Source organism: Pelecanus crispus, chromosome 5 (genome assembly GCF_030463565.1).
Source record: "Pelecanus crispus isolate bPelCri1 chromosome 5, bPelCri1.pri, whole genome shotgun sequence".
Lineage (NCBI taxonomy): Eukaryota > Metazoa > Chordata > Aves > Pelecaniformes > Pelecanidae > Pelecanus > Pelecanus crispus.
In genome coordinates, this window is record NC_134647.1 from 83123166 (window position 1) to 83139789 (window position 16624).

At 39.2% G+C, this 16624-nt stretch overlaps 1 protein-coding gene across 1 annotated transcript in view; it reads right to left on the bottom strand.

Annotated features, from left to right (window-relative positions):
• COL11A1 (collagen type XI alpha 1 chain) overlaps positions 1 to 16624 on the bottom strand; it is a 165610-nt gene that overhangs the window by 123673 nt on the left and 25313 nt on the right. Inside the window, exon 5 of the mRNA XM_075711675.1 lies at positions 4241 to 4369. Coding sequence (XP_075567790.1) covers positions 4241 to 4369 — 129 coding nt within the window. The remainder of the gene's footprint in view (positions 1 to 4240; positions 4370 to 16624) is intronic.

Consider the following 16624-nt stretch of genomic DNA (forward strand, 5'->3'; position numbering starts at 1 on the left):
ACTCTTCCTTTTCTCCCCCCAACCCATTCGTCTGCAGCCAGTATTTTCTTTTTGTGAAGGTTCTTCGCATATGCGAACTGAGCAATATTTCAAGCTTCCATCATTATTGTGGATGAGTCAAACACATTAAGTTTACCAATTCCCAAAGTTACAATTACGTTACCTTTTATTTGAATCATTTCCATTTTTGCAGTGTTTGTTTTAGTGACTGAACACCAAGACAGTAGGTGATGTTCCAGTATACGTTTCAACCAACAGCATCCAGAGAAGTAAAAGCACATCTGGATTCTTATTCCTTTGGTTACAAACCAAGACATGCACTGCATTTTTTTGCCAGTTTTGCTTTGAGTGCTCATGTACAAACTGTCTCCCTACTTTAATAACCAGAACCTTTCAAGGCTACTGTCCAGCCAATACTTTCAGCTTCTGCTGGCTTAAGCCACAGCTGATGCTGAAAGACAATCCTGCTAGCCTTCAGCCCAGCCTTCTCTCTTCCCTCTTTCCATCACAAGAGTTTCTGTGAAAACATGGGAGATCAAACCAGAAAATCACTCTAGCTAAAGAGTAACCTCTTCAGGTTGGCTTTCAGCCTGATCAGTATCCCTGTCTGGTAAATCACGTACCCCAAAACTGCTTTCACTGGTAGAGCAGCAGAGGAAGCCCACAGATGGGGACAACGTGCTGCACACGAAAGGTGCTTTTGTTACCGCATGCAGGCAGGCGGTACTGCAGCGCCTACTTCCCAGCTCTCTACGATTGCCTGCATTTCTGGCTATTCTTGTATGCATGTAACTTTGCCTTTAGTTGTATTATCATCATTTACTGCTCTACAATATCGTGACTCTGACAAATTTCAATAGCACCCATTTTACACTCATTTCTATAACGCTAGCACAATTCCTAAGAAACTCAACTAAAAAAAAACTTACTTATCATAGAATCATCGAATCGTTTAGGTTGGAAAAGCCCTTTAAGATCATCCAGTCCAACCATTAACCTACACTACCAAGTCCACACTAAACCAATCAAGGGTAGACCAGACTGAACCATGTCCCCAAGTGCCACCTCTGCCCGTTTTTTGAACACTTCCAGGGATGGGGACTCCCCCACCTCTCTGGGCAGCCTCTTCCAATTCCTGACTACCCTCTCTGTGAAGAAATTTTTCCTAATATCCCCAGTGATAGCTCTCGGTTTATAAATAAGGCAGCCAGATCTGAATCTCTTTGCCAGGTACTTTATCTTTGCCATACAATGTCTTTTTTTTTTTTTTTTTTCCCTCATTCAAATATCATATGTTGACAAATCAGAAGCTTTATGAAGGTCTAAGTCTATAAATTCTATCCAATATCACTATCAAACTCATAATCTCCTCAAAACATGCAATCAGGCATTTTGAAATCTTTTTTTTCCATATAGACTGGCTGCAATTATATTCTTACCTCTTAACACCTTATTTAATTTTGCATGCAACAGTTTAAAAAAAATCAGCATTGCTATCTTCTATAACTTCTTCCAGTACCTAAATAAGACTTGTTTCATTTATTTCCTTAAAATGAATTATCTATGTGATTTGATAGGCTGCATCTCAAAAGATAACAAAATAGCCTGCTTTAACAAGCTGCTTTTTTATCATTTAACAGACAATTCTATCATTCTGGGCAATTCAGTCAGTCATTTATTCTATTGCGTGTTCATCACACCGGTAGTATTGCTGATACGATTATTTCAGATTACTACTACACAACATGTTAAAGAGATGCATTGACTTCACTGGGAATATTCAGACGAATGAACTCATGGATAGCAACAAGGAAATTGTGTCTTTGTTCAGGAAGCAAAATGATTCAATCACCGCTCAGAGCAATAAATGGAAGGAAACAGAAATGGCAGTTCTCCAGTTTTTTAATCTTTTAGCTCTTTTCACATGTTTTCAAATTCATTTAAAAATGTTACGTTACAAATTAAGATCTTTGATTTTCCTTTTTTCTCTGTAGGTGCTCCCACAAACTATATGTGTTATTACAGGGCAAAAAATAGGCCTTAGAAAAACAAATTAAAGAACGTTAACCCCAAGAGCATTTTTGCAATGGCTGCTGAATTGAACAATAAGATATTTGCCGATGCCAGTGGGCAGCTGCATAGGTGATCTCTACTCAGGATGCTCAAGGAGAACAGCACCAGTCGTTTGATTTTATGGCTCCCTTTCTTTGTTTGCTGCTCACAGTTTTCAGTAGACGCGCAGTATACCACTGGGGATTCTGTATGATGAGCATATAACTATACCTGTGCACATAGTTTTTAGGACTATGATGAGGCTTACTTTTCTTTTGATCTACAAATGAGCGCTCTCAACTGATGCTAGTGTTAAACAGCTTTGATACAGTATAAGCCTAGTATCTAGCTATATATATCTAGCAGGATATTTAGCTAGTCATCCATTATGGAGGGAGTGTAATCCCTGGGCTATTTTATTCATATTCTACAACCTTTAGAAACATTGAATTACACTCTACCAATTCACCAGTAGTCCTTGCTAATAATCAAGCACAAGTATTCATTCTTCTTCACCCTGAATAGATTTGGAATCTACAGTCCGATCCCAACTCATTTCTGTGGACTCCAAGCCTTGTACACCAAAGGGCAGGAGCCATCCTTGCCATCAGTGGTGGCCAGAGCAAACAAATATTTGCAATCTCTCTAAGCCATCTTAACTCCTGCTTAGGAGCTGATGTGAGTTTGGAGGTGACAGTACTCCTAATTTAGTTAAAGCATTTTAAGTACTTAGATATATTCCTCTTCAAGAAAGAGATCGAGGGATATTTTAACAACTTTTTCCCACAAAGATGAGTTTATTAGATTGACTACTCTTCAGTCTTATACCAAAGTAGAAAAGCACTAGCCTAGTCAAACCTTCCAGGTCTTCACACAGGAAATAGAGAAAGAATCAGAGTGCTAAGTCACACAGCAGCAAAGCCCAAGAAAGCTCCCAAGCAAAATTTCAAACTTCTTTGAAATTTAATAATGAGAAAAAAAAATCGATTTTGTTATCTTTTATTTTCTTGCCATAACATATCAACAATATGCTTTCAGCCTGTTCTGTTTTGGAATACAGTGCATGGAGATCCACGGAGCCAGGCACACAGAGAGAAGGTCCGACAGGGTCCCCACGAATGGACCAGCCTCCACACACTAACGCAGCGCAAAGGCCCCTGCCTGGGTGGGATGGACCTGACACATCTTGGAATACACGTCTGGCGCAAGGCACACGGGAGTCCCCTTGAACCAAGTTCTGGGCCCTACGAACCTTAGCCACTTGACGACTTAGTTTTCAGTCGGATGGAATAAATAGTAGCAACAAATAAAATCATCATTATTAGGAGAAGTTCTGCCTCAAAATTGGCTCAGAGCAGGCATCTGAGAACAATTCATCAAGCTTTTAATGGTGATCTCTTGAGTAATCAGTAACAGCAACCAGTCAGATCACACACAGCTGAGTGCATACTAACTCTCCAGAGCCAAGTTCAATTAAGACTAGTTACGTTTTGCAAAAGCTTTCCCCTTTACAGCGTTTGACGCAAGTATTTAGAATGTGTACCATACACCCAACTGCTGACCCTCAGAGCTCTCATCTGAGGAACTGTCCTGCCCTCGGGGAATTACTCAGTTTATGGCTGTGAGAACTGTCTACAGTGACAAATGGTTTCTGTAAACGTTTTTTGTGTTTCTGGGAAAAATTCAAGCTCTGTCTTGTCCCTGTTGATATTTACCTGCTACGAGTGGAGCTGGCTGAAATAATTTTGTGTGCACATGCATTTGTACGGTGGACACAGCTCATTAGAATACACGGCATTTCTAGCAGAAGCTGTTTACAGCTGCAGAATACTCATAGCTCCCATATCTTTCAAATGTGGCATTTGACAGTACTCAGCATCAGCGAAACCATACGTGTACGCAGGAAGAACAAATAGGTACAACTAAACAAACACATATTGCTATCATTTTTTAAGGAATTAGAGTTTAACTTTGTTGAGCATGCTGGTTATTCAAATACCAGTGTGATAGGTTCCTTCAAATGCTTGACATAAATGAGTGGATAGCAAAAATGAATGTGCTCCTGCAACCTTCCTCCCTCGTCCCTAGAACAATGCGTGCCATTTAGCTGAAAATGCTCCTGGGTAACTTGTATCCAGCACAGCCACTAATGTGCAATAAATCTAGTAATACATGACCGATTACTCACCTCATCAACTTGAGGATCTTGAGCCTGAGCAGCATTGGGCACTGGGGAATCACAGTCTGGGCTATAATGCTCACAATAGTCGTACGCGGCTCTGGGGTCACCTATGATCAGCAGCTGCTGGATCTCACCCTGCAGGAAAGCATATGCAGGTTCAATGACAAAATCAAAGATTGGCTACAGTTCCTCAGAAGTACAGAGTTTTCATTCAGAAAACAAAACTAGGCACATAATACTTAATCGGATAATATATTAACATTTGTGGTTATAAATAACATATCTACTTAATTTCTGCTGCTATTCTGGAAAACATCCTATTATTCTTCACATGGCAAAACAATGCAATTAATACCGAATGGACTCGGTGCAAAATTCTGGCTTAAAATGCTGTCTGCTTTGGAAAGGAGAGGGCGGGAAGGTGTAACTCCTGCTCTCTCATTTTCATGCTGTTTGTTTACTTCTTCGCTGGGAACCAGTCTAAATTCCTAAGATTTAATTCAGGGCACTTCCTATTACCAGCATGCAGCTCAGCATGCAAGTGATCAACAGTCTAATTCTGAGAGTTTGCATCACATCTGTACTCTCAAAGAAGGGAGAAAATAAAATAAAATTAAAAAGGCTGTACCAGAGACACAGTTATTGGAAGAAAAAAATAATTAAATAAGCACCGTGTAAATACACACTATAGAATATGTTGAAATAGAAATGTTAAGAGCTAACAAATGCTATTTTCATCTCTATTCCCATATATCATGTGTAAAAACAACATCACAGCAAAGAGACCCACTATGCTGGATAAGAAAAATGGCTCTGCTGAGATCCCCTACAGAGACCTCGTATGTTTATCATTTTCCACAGAAAGCTGTCTGGTATCCAGCGCATTTCTTAACATAGTGGTACCATTTAAACAGCTTTAGGTAAATTCCTGCCAACGTTTCCACTATAAATTTCCTCTTTCGGGAGCTTCTTATGCTGTCATAAAAATAAGGTTGTTGAAAATTGGCACATGTTCTTGGTCAAAACCCATTAACTTCAGTCTCTCACTATTCCCCCTGAAGGGGGAATTTTTATGCTTTTATATACTTCTAATGTAATTTTATTTTGTTTTTACCAAAAATGGGGGCAAAGGAGTAACTTTGTTAGTGTACCTGTGCATGTTTTGTCTTTAAAGAGAAAATATCACCACTGATGGAAAGGTGCAGCTGGGAAAATTCACAATTATCTCAGTATTTCCAAAATTGCTTTCCATCTCTCAGAACAGTACCCTTTAACAAATTAACAAAATTGGGGAATATTTTAAAATAGTAAAGAATAATTTGTAACACTCCTTCCTTTCAAAAAGAAAAATCACAGAAAATCAAAAAACCCTCAAACTGAAAAAAATCAAGCAACCTTCTGCAATTTTCCTAGTTCTACAATACTTCTTACTAACTTATTTAACACAAAATATGAAATGCTTAGTTTCATAGCACATAATGGCTATACACTACAAATCTGTTTTTTACAATATTGTCAACTCATTTTACTTTATAGACTCATGTGTGTCTCAGGTTAATTTAGAGTTGGAATATAATTTTTTTAAGCTTCCAGAAATACTGGAAGTTCCCCTGCCAGTGGTTCTGGACTGTCTCTTTTATTTTCCTTAGCTCACTAATGCTTCATGATTTGGATATCTTCCTATAGAACCTGCTATACGTACAGAGAAATTCCCCCTTTGATTCCTTACAGGATTCCCTCAAGAGTTTGAGTGCTTTGAGAGGTTTTAGACAGTCATTGGCAGCCTGGGCTATGCATCCCCCATCTCCAGCAAAGTGTTTCCAAAGTGATCTGCCCTTCCTCTTTCACCAGCCAAACTAAAACTGCGTGAAGCAGAGGAGTAAGTTAGAGAGAATTAGCAAGCACAAGGCAAAAGAGGTAACTCTTTTGGAGCAACCATTAGAGAGGGATGTGTAGAACCCCTGTCATAGAATCACAGAATCATTTAGGTTGGAGAAGACCTTTAAGAGCATCCAGTCCAACCATTAACCTAGCACTACCAAGTCCACCACTAAAACAATTCAGCGGAGAGTAATAATTAATTGCATGTTTCCTGGCTCAGTAGCTGGATTATTTTTTAATGAAAGTAAAAACTAAGAATCATTAAGGTTGGAAAGGATCTCCAAGATCACTAGTCCAACCGTCAACCCAACACCCCCATGCCCACTAAACCATGTCCCCAAGTGCCACGTCTGCCCGTTTTTTGAACACTTCCAGGGATGGGGACTCCCCCACCTCTCTGGGCAGCCTGTTCCAGTGCTTGACCACCCTTTCCGTGAAGAAATTTTCAGTAAAGAAATTTTTGCTAATATCCAATCTAAACATCCCCTGATGCAACTTGAGCCCATTTCCTCTCGTCCTATCACTAGTTACTTGGGAGAAGAGCCCAACACCCCCTCACTACACCCTGCTGTCAGGTTGAGCTCAGGTTATTGCCTTGCTATGGGCCCCTGAACACACACGGCTTTCTGAGATGCCCACAGAGAGCACCACGTATGCAGTACGCCAGCTAGTGTGAGTAATGCCAGAACTGCTCCCGAAACTACTGCTGTGGAGTACGATACGCTAAGAGAAGCCAGGTGGGGGAATACAGCCAGCATTGTGGAGCTTGCTTTGTGGTGATCTTGAATGTCATGGAATTTTGGCACTGGGTTTTGTCGGACTGTGTGTTTGCAAGAAGCACTCAGCATGCTGTTACCACTTGGCTTAGATGTCCCTAAATTGGTTAAAGCTGTTCCCGATCCATTGACTGTACTTCCCAGCCCCTCCCGTCTGCCTGTCGTGGGTCCACATCCTGGGAGGCCCTCAGAAGCCTTGCACCGTATACATAAATTGCTACTGGCTACTCATGTGTGAGAAGTTTACCGAGGAACTGATTGATTTTACATTGGGCATCTCAAATGTTAGTTTTCCTCCTTTCCTTCAACATCTGCTATAAAAACATTTCCAGTAAATGATTGTTTTTCTATTTTTTGCTTTTATTTTCTGTCTTTGCGAATTAAATGGCTTCTTTGAGCATCTGTATGTGATGTATTGGCAGTGCTGTTTCACTAGGCAGTGAAGAGCGTTCATTTCAGATCAGGTCAGTCGCCGCAGCACGTGAAATTCCACATACACTATTGCAGATTTCATCGTTGTGATTTAGTTATCATTCTAAGGTATTTGTTGGACAAATCTACACTCTTTGAGAATTTCTCCCAGAACAACTTCAGTCTTCACAAACACATTCTTTAACTGCTTCACTTCGTGAGGCTGAAATCCAATTTTATACAGCTCTTTGCGAATATGCTACAAATACTTATTCTGTCCATACTTCACAACCTGGAGTCATAAATTATGCACTATCCGAACAAGTCCCAAGAACTTTAAATGAAAATATGGATAAACGGAGTCATGGGTTATCAACAATTCTAACAGTTGGTCTCTAAAACAACACTGAGGTATGTAAACATATATGCATATGTGCATAATGTTATATGGAAACTGCAGGAAAAAAGGATATCTTACAGGATGATGAAAGCAAGAGAGGGAGAACAAAGGTGGGCACGGAGACAGGAGAACAGAGTAAAATTTACAAATACACCTGAGCATCCTTAAGTACTCTGAAAAGTGCACAGAGGGGAAAAAAAAAGTACAAAAGGCAGCTGTCTATATAGATTAATTCTATTTCCTTCCCTATGAAATCGTGATGACCACCTTTGTTGGGAAAGACTGCTCAGGCAATTTCACAAAGTCGACAGATGATACATAGCGTGTTATACAAGCCAAATGTTTGATGTCTCTGCTGAGCCAGTCTTCCACCATGATTTGATGTCGGAGATAAGTGGGATGACAGTAGAAGGCAGAGAACTTGTGGTGAGGTATCAGATATACACAGCCACTTTTTCATCTTATTACTTATAACAGCGTGCATGCTTAACTTGCCCCCCGAAGTGCTAAAAGCCTATTTAGCACTTAAGAAGAAAAAACTGCTGCCTTATAACAATTTTTTATCCCGGATAACACTTAATACAATGTATTTTAAACAGTGGTTATCAGATATTTAACATCACTTGCATATTAGGGATGAGAAAGCTGAGAGCTAGGTCTCTGCCTTAGTTGCCCCGAGGTGAAGGGGAACATCCAGCAAGGTATTCAAGCATACCTAACGTTAAGCACACAAGTACCGCTTGTAAGTAAAACAGATCAATTTGGAGTCTTAATATTTAGTTTGGATCACAAATACATTATTGAAATAGTCACTAAGTTGTTGCTAAAGCCAACATATAACTCACGAAGTCAATGCATAGTTGAGTAATTAATCTCAAAATGGAATAAAAATAGTTAAATACTATGAACGTTTTAATTCCTCTCTATTTTGGGAATGTGCTCATAATTAAAATCAGAGGCTTCTGAATCAGCCTCATGGTTATATGAAGAAAGCTGCCTGAGAATCAGAAAATATCTCGCCCACCAGTTATGCCTAGCATGTAAACATGGTACGGAAGGATTACTTCTGTAGCACCAGCCTAAAAGGTACTCAACCAAATAAGCTACTCTTTGCAGAATCCTCCAAGACTATTAAAAGGAGTTAATTAGATCTGAAGAAACATTCGCTTCTTTGGGGCATGCCACAGCAAATGTGGAAAACCAGGCTACGGAGCCACAAGGAGAATCTGCTCCCATCAGCTGAACGCTTGCCTACCGGCACGGCTGCGCAGACGTCCACTGGAATTAACCGTTCCACAACGGGGAACAGCCCAGCTAAGAATGAGAACTGTGTGGTGAACTCAGTCACTGCAAATTCCTCTGTGAATCTCACAGGCATGCCATGGTGACATTCTAGAAAGTTTACGCTTATGTACATTTCCAGGATTTGTTGAAAAACACACCTCACTAAGTAGTAATGCACAAGGTGGGGTATCCACGCTGAACACGTAGCTTCTTGATAGGAAAACAGTTTGCAACACTGAAAAAATACAGGGTTGGCTAACAAAAGAAGAAAATGGAGACCCAATCTGCAGGAAAGCAGTAGACTACCAAGTTCTACTTCCAATTTTACTGACTTTCTCTTGATGCAATTATTGCTTTGGTTCGCCTCAGGGTAGTAATCGCTGTATTTGATTCCACCTTTTTAGAGCCTTTCTTAGATTCCACACCAGAAATTGGAATGAGGAAAATCTGCAGCGAGACGTGGTGTCAGATTTTCTCAATGATGTAAATCACTGAGGGCCTGAGAAGTAAGGAATTATTTTATCATTATAAGCAATAAATGTTAATGGCTGCTTATTACCTTAATTGTGACTTCATAACAAGTCTTAGCTATTATCTCTCTTCTTCAAACATTCTCTTCTCCTTTTAACTATGTAATCGTACTAATGCTTTCTAAATATGGTATATTAGAGAAGTACAACCCTAAAATACACATTTATAGTCTATTTATCAGCTAAAAGTTTCTAGCATTGATAGAAGACATCTCTACTATCACCCTCCAGCATTGTTAAAAAGGCAAAAGTATGAATTCTTATGAGGTTGTAAGGCTACTATATGAAGGAATCAGTGTTGAAATTACTGGGTTTTCCACTATTTAAAATTTTATGGTCTAGTTCCCTAGTTCTACAAGAACCTCAGACAGTTCAGTTGTAGAGACAGGTTTTTGGGATATCTCACAAGAATCTTAATAAAACAATAACCCTGCCAGGTGAAAGCAGCCCTGGTCCAGGGAATAGCAGGCAAGCATTACTTGAGAAGCTCTGCAGGACCCTCCCCACAGAAGCAAACTTCCCAAATTACTCAAAACATGTAAAAAAAAAAAAAATTCAAAGAACAAGTGATCTTGGTAGTTGCACAACCAGGACGCTACATAAGAATGTGACTGGACCAACTCAAGTTGTAGTTTCTTATTCTAAAATAATGAGATTTTCTAGAAGGCTTTCTTTAGGAGAAAGCTTATTGTTCTTTTTCCAGCTTGACAAAAAAAAAAAAAAAAAAATCAAAAATAATGCGGCAATTACTTAAATGTCTAATTTACATATTAGAGGTTCAGAAAGGCTTTCCAGAAATAGAGGGGGTGGGTTAGTATTAGCAAAATATCATCCTTCTGATTCATATTCTGGATAAAATGAGTACCTCTTATGTGCTTATAAGGATAATTAGATTTTAAAGATGACCACCTACACAACAAAAACAAAACCAGTGCTAGGCACTATATCAACTCAGAACACCACCATCAATATCTTTCATTTTTGTATGATGGCTGAAGCCTAAGAATTAGAGTGGACTCTTCAGTAAATCAGCAGAAAGCCTAACCTGTGTATACGTGCCAACTTTCTCTAATTAGTTATGTGACAGTACAACTATAGACTCCAAAGAACAAAAGTCTAGACAGCCTGGATATTATTACTACAGAATTTAGAAAAACCTGCTGCAGAATTCATTTAATCTTCCTGCAAAGATTTGAGGAATTGAAGAATTCCAGGGGCTTTTAATATAATATTCCATAACCCAGGCCCATTGCATAATATAGCTAGAGAAAGATATTAAGAGCCTGCCAGACTGAAGCACTGTAAAAGCAATAAATTGTGAAAGCAGAATTCTGTACAGGTCAAAGTTTCCATAGCAATCAATGTCTTCTTGATTCTTTGAAACTCCGTGGTTATAGCAGTATATATTCAGCTTGGTTAGAAATAGGTTGATATACCAGTTATAATTTTTAACTTTCAAAACATAGCTGTTCACAGACCAAAGTCTACTGCAATTCTTGGCCGAGAGATTAGATTTTATTACAAGGCCTGTATATACAGCACGTGTAGATAACGCACACACGCAGACACACGCACGTGAGACCACGGACATCCTATTTCCTTCATAAAAGACCTGCAAATCTCTTATATTGTCATTTATCTTTGAAACCTCATTTACAGCTGTTCTTTAAAACTTGAATGCATTACACACAATATTAAATGAGGTGATAATAAATCCTATCTGTAAAATTTGCTGGAGCTGATGTAACAGCAGCATTTTTTGAGCCCAGCTTGTTAATTTTAAGTGTAATCACAGTTTAGTTAAGTGACCATTCCTTTGTTTCTTGGGAATATTCCTTGAAAATGAACTTGAACTCCCATGAACTACCAGAGCTTTGCTTTCTTTTTCTCACCCCTTCCTGCTTTCAAAAATAAGGAAGGGAAACAAGGAAAACAGAATTATTTACTTTTGTTCATCGACCATAAGTTTGGAAAGACTATAAAAAAAACAACAAACACAAAATCACCATTCTTACAGATTCAAAAAAAAGCAAAAAACCCCAAGGCAAATAGAAAGCTTTTGTAAAAAAAGCTGGGTTTTTATTAGGTGCCTCTGAAATGGAAAAATTTTTTGGTTTGCTTTTATGTTTTTTGTTGGTTTTTTTCCCTGCCAATGCTGGAAGTTGGCCACTTCTCTGGTGCTGATAGCTAGAAGGTTGCTTCTAACTATTTTTGCCTGCAACCTATTGAATTTTTTGCTTTCTGTCCCACGTATGTTAAACCTTACTTTTTAGCCTGACTGTCCCTAAACATTTAGCGAGCCTCTAGCAATTACTCAAGGTGACGAACGATGGGAATCCTTTTGGCTATGTCTATCTTAGCGAGTGGCGCAGCTCAGCAGGACAACAGGTGACGCGCCATTCACGCTGTGCGCCTTTGGGGGAGTTTTACTTTGGGCTAGCTTCCTCATTCTCCGTTAGCCGTACCGCAAGTTTGGTCAGCCAGTAAAAGCTCTACCCGTTCTGCTACTGCCACCTTCTTCACGGAGCGTGCACGCGGATGAACGGCCCTTCTGCCTGTGCACGCTCGGCCTTTCCGCGCTTACAGATACGCGAGGGATGGGTACGCATCCGAAGGGATCTGTAAGTTAAACCATATTGCTGTTAAGGTACTATGGCTCTTCAACTGCTCACTCGGGCTATTTAGAGGAATCCTGTGCTGTACGTAAGCGTATGAGTGCTTTTTTTCATGAAAATGGGTTAATGCCTAATGTCAAAATCTAAAGCCTTTATTAACAAGGATTACTGCAAGGATTTAATCTCATAAACTGTGCAGCTAAAGCTTTCATTGGCTTTAAATGAGAGTCTTATATAGGTTTTGTCTTGTTATATACAGCACAGTGCCTAAAAATCATTGTATTGGTCTGGCACGTGGGGAGTTTTGAAGGAAAAAAGTCTCTATAGGGAAATATCTGCATAAAGATTCTGTTAGTTATTAACTTATTATAAAATGCTTATTATACAAAACTTTTGTATTGTTCACACCAACAGTACTAAATGAGGAGTGACAAATCCTTGAAGCTGGCAAAGAATAAAAAGATCCCTGTTATTTACCAAACATTTAAGCTACAAACATATTTCAATGGGCACAATTCAAAATTCTTTTACTAGGTGCCATGTACCAGCATCTGATAAATTTCTTCTTTTTTTTCTTTCTTTTTTCTTTTTTTTTCCTCTTTTTTTTTTTCTTTTAATTTTTGTATGCTATTGTAGGAGTTCTCTTCTTTGCAGGAAGCACCGACAAACCAGCCCTTCTTGCACTATGTATTTTAAAACACAGAAGAGATTAATGTCAAATGACACATGTAAAAGTTTGAGGTATACTGTGTCAGTCTCTCCTAAACAAGCATTCGCAAATTAGTCCCACAGATATCAACAGAGCCACTTCAGTGACCAATTGTATTCAATATCTTGTTTGTGCCATCATACTGATTTCCGTATTAATTGAGCATGATGTCATAAATTCTCAGATTGGCACTTACATTCCGGAATGAGCAGCAGGCAAATCCAAATTGGAATTTCCTCATATAAAAATACACAACCACCCCATAAGGTTTGGAAAATACTTAAGATACATTTTTGTCTTGCTTTTAAAGCCAAACCAGAAGATCTTTCTGAGAGCACTACTAAAAAATGCCCCTTAGCTTTAGCACCAGTAGGGAGACTTACCAAGGAATGTTTGTTGAATATACAAAAATAGCAAATCAGGTAGTCATTTATCATGCTCTTAGGACACTAATCAGCCCTTTCCTTCTTTCAGGGGTGATCTGCCTGATCACCAGCAGGGTTGGCAACACAGAAATACTACCAAGGAGCGCCACGGAACCACCAAACGTCACTCTGTGCTACCACGAATGAGACGGACAGAACATGTACGACACATCCAGGAGACTCAAGCAGGAGACAAATTTCAGGGAGCAGCCCCAAACTTGAGAAATTGTAGCAGCGGTAGCTAAAGGATGGATGATCTTGTTAATGAAACCAAAAGAATGCTGTTTAGAGAGTAGAAAAACATGAGACAAACTCAAAAAGAACTAGATGGCGTTTTGCTTGGCCAGGCTTTGAAGGACACATATCATTAAAATGGTATATGGCACAGTACTTTGTTTAAACTTTGAGGGACATTCTAATTGCCTATTTTCAACACGCACGTTTCTAGCTAAAGATTCAAACAACTGAACGTAGGTATAAATGCACCCATGGCGGCTCTACAATAAAAGAGAAAGCAGAAACCTATCCCAAATGAAAAGTCTGTAAGCTTCTAATTTAAGTAAGAGACTGCAGAATAAATCTAAACCCCCAGCAATTACAAGAACAGCCTTACAAAAATGTAACTGATTTCTCTGAATAAAGCAAGAGAAAAGGGGTGCAATCAGTTAAGTGAGGAAACCCAATCACTGGAGGAATACAGAAATGTACAGTGACGTTACAAATGGTAGAAATGCTGCTGTTCTCAGTGCTGAATGTTAAGATTCAGCCTGTCAACTGACTTTACAGACAGCTGCACGACTTCTCTGCACATCCAGAGAAGGGCAGCGGAGCTGGGGCAGGGTCTGGAGCACAGGGCTGGTGGGGAGCGGCTGAGGGAGCTGGGGGTGTTCAGCCTGGAGAAGAGGAGGCTGAGGGGAGACCTCATCGCTCTCTACAGCTCCTGACAGGAGGGGGCAGGGAGGGGGTGTTGGGCTCTTCTCCCATGGAGTTAGCGATAGGACGAGAAGAAATGGGCTCAAGCTGCGCCAGGGGAGGTTTAGGTTGGAAATTAGGAAAAGTTTCTTCCCGGAAAGGGTGGTCAAGCATTGGCACAGGCTGCCCAGAGAGGTGGGGGAGTCCCCATCCCTGGGGGTTTTTGAAAGACGTGCAGACGTGGCGCTTAGGGACGTGGTTTAGTGGTGGGCTTGGCAGTGTTAGGTGACGGTTGGACTCCATGATCTTAGAGATCCTTTCCAACCAAATGATTCTATGATTCTATTCTACGATTCTTTTGTGAGTCCAAAGCCATCTTCTTAGTGGGTCTCAGCTGGAATTGAAGCACTGCCTTGCCATGTCAATGCAGGAGATTTCAGCAACAAATTTGACAGAGGATCGCTAGCTTCCTTTTTTATCCTTCCAACACGTGACAAAATCCCTCAGAGAAAAGCATTTTTATTTAAGTCATTGTAGCAAATTCTGTTTAAAGTTATATCCTCATGTTCGTGTTGACTTCACATACGTTTGACTTCAAGAAAAATGTAGGATTATTTTTTTCTTTTTTTCTTCAATTAATCTGCTAATTCTGATTTTTAAGTACCAATTTCCATTTGCTAAGTATGTCTTCATCAAACCTTACTGACTCTTCCAACCAAAGTTGCTAGCCAAAAAATAACTGCATTCTACCACATCCCTTCCCATCTCTTCTTCCTCTATAGAACTTGAAAGTGTGGAGTGAATTGTATATACAACTGCAAAAGGTACGGATGGAGGAAACTATGACTGAGGAGGAACTGCTAGAGTAGGAATTATTTTGCCTTGAAATAGTTATTCTTTGTCATGACTCTAAGTTTCATCTTTCTTTCTGAGTGGCTAATAAACTTTGTGACAGAAGAATGACATAGCAGGAAATTTTCAAAACTATCATTTTATTTACCCCTTAGATAGCCTATGCTCCTTCCGTATTCCCATGAGAATGGACTTAATATCTCTGTAACAAAATTTTCTGGAGGATTTAATATTTAAAACTGTTTAAAATATAGAGGACAGATACAGTATCATAATAATCAACAACTTCAGAGATGAAAGGCCCCTAGCATGCTTCTCTTTTACTCAACATGTTACTTAATGCAAATGATTAAAACAAGTATCTCCCTTCATGCACATATCATCAACCACTGCATTTATTTTCAAACAGCTACGTACAATCGTTTCAGCACCTATGAAACTTCAGACAGGTCTTTTTATTTAGCAGTTGCACTGAGTAAACCAAACCAAACACCAATGTTTAGTTATTGCACAGTTTCCTCCTTGACAACTTTTAAAATGGTTACAAACTCTGCAAGAACAAGCCAGGGCCTGTTGCCTTAGTTTCCATTAGAATCTAAAATCACTTGTAAAACACTAACAAAATATCAGTTTATCTGCTTCTATTGCATTTTTTTGCTGAATTCTTTTCACTTATGTATATTAACGTTGCAGATATTTTGACAATTTATTGCCAAATACACGTACTGTGGGACTTTGTTCCTGACCTAAGAAAGAAATACAAATGAAAATTGAAAGTACTTATCTCATGTGGAGACCAAAAATCCCTGCCCCACCCCGGATAAGGCATCTGTGGAATTCATTTTCAAATGGAAAATAATGTCCCTCAGATGTGCAAACTGTATTGGGGACTACAGGTAAATTAGGCTGTGAATACCAAACATATCATACTGGTTGACCCATTAAATCATCCCAGAAATTTCCCCATTCAAAAGTTTCATGTTTCATCATGTCCATGGAAACGAAAGATAACAATGCCACAGTGTTACACTCAAAATTCCTATTTCCTCTCCTGATACCTATGCAGTTTCTCAAGCATAAGCTCTGCTTAAAGCTAGGATTACAACTCTGGACATTTATGGAGCACAGATGTTCTGTATACAAAGTAAGTTAACTACTGATCTGTATTTTCTTATTTTTCAGTTTTAATTTAAAGTTGACAGTTTTGACTGTTGTATAGCAACATTATAAAAGAAACTCAGTAGCGTAGATTTAGAGAAGCTTCACTATTAGCCTGTAAAAATAGTCGTTGACATAAGGATTGTACCTAGAAAGGCCTCATGATTGGCAGTCGCATACTTCCTTCAGAGGCATTTTACCCTTCCTATATGTACTTCTTGGCCCGTAAATGATGGAAACATATATGTCCTTATTGCCAAAGTATGTTCCAGTTACTGGAAAGAGTTATAAGTGGGATAAACAATATAAGGGATTCATATTACACAGAAAACTTTCCAGGTCCTTCTACCCCTCTCTCAAATACTGTTAGCATGCACAAATATCCGTAAGTGCTGAAAAGAGACAGAACTAAAATGATTCAGTATCATACTACTCAA